General features: G+C 32.3%; 1 protein-coding gene across 1 annotated transcript in view; it reads left to right on the forward strand.

Moving 5' to 3' along the window:
* The first annotated feature begins 6316 nt into the window (after window positions 1-6316).
* Window positions 6317-6822, forward strand: part of LOC117177648 (protein fem-1 homolog CG6966) — a 124200-nt gene continuing 123694 nt past the window's right edge. Inside the window, exon 1 of the mRNA XM_033368443.1 lies at window positions 6317-6806. Coding sequence (XP_033224334.1) covers window positions 6747-6806 — 60 coding nt within the window. The 5' untranslated portion in view covers window positions 6317-6746. The remainder of the gene's footprint in view (window positions 6807-6822) is intronic.

A 6822-nucleotide genomic window follows, 5' to 3' on the forward strand; every position in this document is an offset into this window, starting at 1 on the left:
GTATATGATGGTCAAAGGGTTGACGGAACCAGAATATCTGCAACAAATAAAAAAGGAAGAAAAATGGAGTAGGGTTGTACGGTTCAGAATGGGAGAAGGAGTAAGAGCATGCAGATATTAGATGAATGAAGAGGAGAATTTATGCAGAGTATGTGGATACGAAATGGAGTCATGGGCAAATGAATTAGAGAGATATACAGGAGAGGAAGAGGGACAGCTGAGTGTGGATGAGTGTGTAAGATGGATCTTGGATGGTAGTGGACAGGGAGTGAGGTGGATGAAGAAATTGGATGAAGTAAGGGAAAGCAAGGGAGTAGGGCAGAGCCAAACTGGTGATCCTGAAAAGGGACAGTAAAAAACGAAAATTGTTTTCAATATCGTAGAAAATGCATTTTTTTATGGTAAGAGGAACCGGAAGCCCTGGAAGCTCGCTCATTTTAGGAATTAATATCACTATTGTTACTATTGTTTATCCTACGTTATGCGAAAGATTAGAATGTAAGTAGTAGTTAAGTTAGACTAATGATGGAATTGTAAATATAGGTACAGGGAGCTGAGGACCCCAAACCCGTAAAAGGGAGAGGTTAAATACATACAATTTAAAGCTGCAATAAGCAGATTATTCGATGTCTAACCTCGTGAAAAATTGGAATAAATGTAAAGCCTTTGAAATAGAAAACTTTTTATAAGGAGAGGAATTTTAAATTGAAAGGTTTTAATATATATTCAATTTAAAACATTCAAATTGAGTAATTTTATAAACAGAAATTTCAAGAATTGTATTATTGGAAATTTTTTCATAGAGTTGATAAATTAGAAATGCAAGCATTCATATTTTTAAAATTTTGAATATGCCTCAAGTATAATCTGATAAATTTAAATTATTTAATTTTGAAAGTTTTGAATTGAAATGCCGAATTCTAAATGTTTGTCTTTGGGTATTATCAAATTTTGGAGGCCATTAATATAAGCCTAATCAAGTTAGAAGGCTCACAGTTGTCAATCTTACGATATTAAATCCTTATATTCAAAACGAAATTAAATTTCAATGTTAAAATTTTAAATTTTTTAAGATTTGATTCTTAAATTCAGAATTTTTGCAATGCTTTACATTTTTAATTTTACACTTTCAAACCTTTCTTTTTTAATTTGAATCATCGATAAAAAATATTACATTTTAATAGACACAACTTTTGTTAACGTAAAAAAATTAAATTAGGAACTACCCCGTGTGCCAAGGTGAACAATCCGTCGAGAGGGCAAAATGGGTTAAGCCAAATCTGCCGTTTGCGTGAAGAAACTCACTATCTTCGTTTTGACGTGAGTCTTCTTTACGTTTACGTTGGATCGCGAAAATGACCCTTACGTCAAACTTTAGAGAGTAACTTTTTTCTCCAAGACGGCAGAAATAATCGCGGCTTATCACATTAAAAAAATTATTTGATAACAAAATTCCGTCACTTATTTATTAAATGAAAATATTTGTTCTTGTTTACAAGATTTAAGAAGTAAAAAAAAATCTTGATTGGAATATATTGATTTTTGAAGAACAAGAAGCTTTAAGCATTATAACTCTAGGCGTAAATAATTCAAAAATATCTTCCTTTTTAATTTAATAAACTCAATATTAAAATGCAAGTTTTAATATTGTCAGAAATAAATATTCACTTTAACTTCAAGTACCTGGATGACAGTTTTGATTTGTCATGTTCATTGTAATTTTTACATTATGTCTAATTGTCTACTGTGTTATGAATTGCAGTTAGAAGAAAGTTGTGAATAATACAATAGAGCGTAATTATACTTTGGTTTTCAATAAAGATCTTTGAAAAGGAGTATAAAATTTAAAAAAAAAATAAGTCTAACAAAAAAGTGCTAGATCATGTATTTTTGGTTCGATTCATAATTTTATTCAAATATGAAATTCCTTCCAAATTTATTTTCAATTATGCAAGAAATAAACATTGTTAATATCTTTTTCAAATAAAAAAGTGGTGTTTTTTGCATGATTCTTTTTCTTTTTCTTTTAAAAAACCTTTTTTGTCAATGAGGTAATTTATAATGCAAAAGCCTTTAAAATTATATAAAAGAAACTGAAAGTTGATTAAATATTTAAATTATTAGAAAATAAATTTATTTACGAACAAATTTTAAAAAGCAAGTTTTTTATTAAAGGAAAGAATTTAAAATGATTATTTTAGCAAAATCAAAAATTTTGAATGGAATTAAATATTTAAACAGTTAAACAAGTAAATGCAAACAAAAGCTTAATTGACCAGCTGGAAAGTATAGTTTTCTATATATGACCGGTGGAGAACATTTTAAAGTTTCAACTTATTTTTCTCAATAAATACAAAATAAAGAAATAAAGAAAATAATTAAAGGAAACTAAATAAAAAAACAAAGGAAACTTATATATTTATTAAAAGTAAAATAAAAACGGCGTCAAATTCTTTAAAAAAATATAGACTATTAAAGTACATAATAGTTCTCTGAATTTACAGCATTGGTTTATATTATTTTTCATGATTGCGGCTTAAAAAATGTAATTAGATCAGATATTAAAAAAACAAAAAGACGAAAATTATGGCAATTTTTATGTCAAGTCTTAGTATTAAATGCTAATAAAAAAAAATTAAGCAAACTTACATTTTTTCTTCAAGTTAGATTTCTGTAGCAGGAAAAATGACATTTTTATTTTATTTATTTAGAGAAAACCACGGGAAAGTCCTTTTATTACAGAAAATCCTTAAATCCTAACTAAAAATTAAAAAAAATAAAATAAAGATTCGTAGCTATACGATAATTGAGACTATTAGAACAATAGTTAAAACTAAGCCTAGGCCGCACTATTGTCTCTCAAATGAATAATGTCCTTTAGAGCTTATCTAAAATGCGCAGGAGAATGATCAAAATAGTCAATTGTTTTGCAATAGAGGTTAGCTTCTTTGCAGATTTTCGAAATTCCTAAAATTTGACCGTAATTAGTGCGATGATATGGGACGTTGAACAATACACTACTCCTTGATGGTGTCCTAGGTACACGCAAGCTAACTTCTGACAGTAAAATAGGACTTCTTATTTCAATTTGAAAAAATGATCCATATTTATAACATGGCCTTAGCTAAACTGTAAAAGCAAGCCGTAATTTCCTGTGACTTTTGAAAATGCTTCTTACACTTTACAGCTGTTAAAAAACTTATATACCACTAAATTCACAAATATTAAAGAAATGCAACATTTAAGAAGACATTTGTATAAGTCTATAAGGAAATTTATGAAAAAAAATTTTTTATAAGTTTTTATAAGGAAATTTCTTTTCAGAATTTTTATTTCTTTAACCAGAAAAAAAATAGTAAGGATATATTCAACCACAATTCTAGTTGATTTACCTAGACAGTTTCTTTAGTTTATTTAAATTTAAATAAAACTTAACTGTATCTTCAAATTCACTTTTCTACTAATCTCCAAAAAAATTATAACTTAAATAAAAAATAAACTTTTTAATTCAAATTTGTTATTACTATTTTATACTAACATCTTTGCTACCTTTTGGGCATAATTTTGATTTCAAAAAGTCTTTAGAGTTTTCGAATTCCTTCTAGACCTTTTTTACTCAATTAAAATCATTTTTTCATTCACTTATAAAGTAAAATTAGATTATTACCATTTTGGATTTCAAATGCACTATAATTTGGCGCGACCGACTATATGATTGCCTATCGCGCCTCTACAAGTATGTGGCCGAACTAAAAGCAATACGAGGTGTGTTCAAAAAGTAAGGTGACTTTTCAATTTTCGCGGGCTACGCACATTCAAGTTTTAAATGTTTTGTTTTGTTGTGTTGGTACACTCGTCACGATCATATGTTTACAGTTTTGAATATATAGCACGTATTTTTTTTTGGCGGAGGCGTAAAAGGTTCGAAGGGTTTGGTGTGCTCGGCGATTTTCTTCTTTCGAAAAAAATGGAGCAAAGAATTTGCATTAAATTTTGTATGAAAAATGGAATCCAGTGCTCTAAAACTCTTGAAATGTTGACAGTTGCATACGGTGAGTCTACTCTGAGTAAGAAAAATGTGTATAAGTGGTACAAGCTGTTCCAAGAAGGCCGAGAGGATGTCGAAGACGAACCTCGCCCTGGACGTTCCAGCACGTCATCAACAGATGAAAACGTTCAAGCAGTGGAAGAAATGGTGTTGAAAAATCGCCGAATTACCATCAGAGAAGTTGCTGAAGATGTTGGCATATCGGTTGGCTCATGCCAGTCTATCTTTTCGAACGTTTTGGGCATGAGACGTGTGTCAGTGAAATTTGTTCCAAAACTGCTTAATTTTGATCAAAAGATCCATCGCATGACCATCGCTCAGGAGATGTTGAATGAAGTCAATAATGATCCTGATTTTCTTAAAATGGTTATAACTGGAGATGAATCGTGGGTATATGGTTATGACGTCGAAACTAAAGCCCAATCGTCTCAGTGGAAGCATCCTGATTCTCCAAGACCGAAAAAGGCACGTCACGGTCAATAAAGAGTATCTCCTTCAAGTTATGCGCCGTTTGCGAGAGGCGATACGCAAAAAACGTCCGAAAGTTTGGAAAAACAATTCGTGGCTTTTGCATCACGATAATGCACCTGCTCATTCATCGTTGCTTGTGAAAGATTTTCTGACCAAAAACAGCACCACAGTCATGCCTCAGCCTCCATATTCACCGGATTTGGCCCCCAGTGACTTTTTTCTTCTCCCAAAACTGAAGAGACCCATGAAAGGACATCGATTTTCAACGATTGAGGAGATAAAAACTGCATCGCTGAAAGAACTCGAGGCAATACCACAAAATGATTATCAGAAGTGCTTCGATGATTGGAAAAAGCGTTGGCACAAGTGTATTATATTTGAGGGGGATTACTTTGAAGGGGACAACATAAATATTGAGGAATAAATGAATATTTTTTGAGAAAACCAAAAAGTCACCTTATTTTTTTAACACACCTCGTATATATACATGCAACACCACAAACTTGCCTGCCGCGCTAACTACCGGTATGTGGTGCAACTAATATCATGCCGTATCTAGGACCTAATATCTTTGATTAAATGTATTGATAACTTTTTACTTGGCCGAGCTTTTCGCTGTGTGTAGATGCTTTTAGGGCGATTATTATTAATGTTATTAATTTCTAATCCCGCGTTTTTCCTTTGCTTTTCAGGCATAATATTTTCAAACAAAATTACCAACTCCACTATAATTATAATTACCGAACCAACGTTAATATACCGGAAAGTGTCGTACTCTTGCGCCAAGTCGTCGCACTACAATAAATAAGAAACCTATTCGACGGGAAACGTGGCAAGTTTAATCGCCTACGGAAAAAGAAGGAAGGCAAGGTTAACCATAGATAACATTAATAACTGAGAAGAAAACAAAATCTGATCACCGTAACAGAGCTTGATTCTAGTCTGTAATTTTTTCGATAAATTTGCGTCCTTGCAAGCAGAATCAATACTCTATTATTTTAATATACTCTTTTCTTTAAGAAAAATGTTTCGAGCACTTTTTATAAGAGGGAACCATTTAAAGGTGTTCCTGACATCAGGTTTGCTTCCGCTCGTAAATATAAAAAGGTTTATAATATAAATAATTATAAATTAAATGAAAAGGTAAAATACTGCCAAATATTGTTTTCATAAATTAACAATTCTTTCTACAGATTATATGATGAATAGCTATATTTAATTTATAATTAGGATAATATATATTTGAATCGCTTTCACAGTTTATCAATAATTCTGAATGATGTTATATTTAAATTTAATTACGATAGTCGGGTGAAACATGATCAACGCCACAGTTTCGCGTTTCTCCCGCTTAGCAGGGATGAATTGTGAGGCGTCACTCGAGGTATTCACGTGTGTGACGTATTTTACGTCGTATTATATGTAGAAACGTATAAATTCCCAAATTTAGAGTTTTATACGCATAATACATGGTATTATGGCAAATTACATGTAGAAAACCCATGCGCATGCTGCTGAGTCAAGATTGAAAAGTATTATCTTAATCGGAGATGATAATTGCACCGTATCATACTACCTTTCTGAAAAATATCAATAAGAGGGGGCTTGGAGACTAACAGAATAGAATGTTTTTCTGTCAATTACCCCCTGCAATTGACCATACTAGCATACCCCCACCCCTTCACCAAAGCAATCGTACGTCGGCATCAATTGACGTGCTAAGTCACAGAACATAATTATGCCTACTCCCCTCTTTTCCTATGTCATTACAGTTTTCAGTTGATTTATATTACTATCAGTGTTCTGGTTTTGGTTTTTGTGGAGAAGTCGCTGAGAAGTAGCGATTGGTGGTGCCCTCTGGTTGCAAATCTGTCATTTCAGAATAGTGAATAGAGTTTCGTGACGCCCATCTGGTTGGTGCTGGCATGATTTTAGTACGTGTGTGCATCTTGAAATTACTATTAACGGTGTTCTGCGTTCTTGAAAGACGAAAAGTGTTTGAAAAATACGAGGAAAGTCGGCACACTTTTATTTACTGTGAACCGTTTAACGTGGGGCAGATAATTTGTCTGCTTTGCTAGTTCACCACATAATTAGGTTAGGAGTGAGAGGAGAAAGAAAACGATCTCTTAATTGGAACACAGAAGGGCAGACAAAGGAGTAACACAAACAAGTTGCACACGAGGATTCTCGTGTTGCTGGGTTAACGCATTCGGATTATGAAATAATGGATGTTTTGAGTATAGTTTACAACTCTGCGAGGGATGGAAGACTCAGGCGACTCAAGGTGAGTTCTTTAAACT

The sequence above is a fragment of the Belonocnema kinseyi genome, chromosome 8 (genome assembly GCF_010883055.1).
Source record: "Belonocnema kinseyi isolate 2016_QV_RU_SX_M_011 chromosome 8, B_treatae_v1, whole genome shotgun sequence".
Lineage (NCBI taxonomy): Eukaryota > Metazoa > Arthropoda > Insecta > Hymenoptera > Cynipidae > Belonocnema > Belonocnema kinseyi.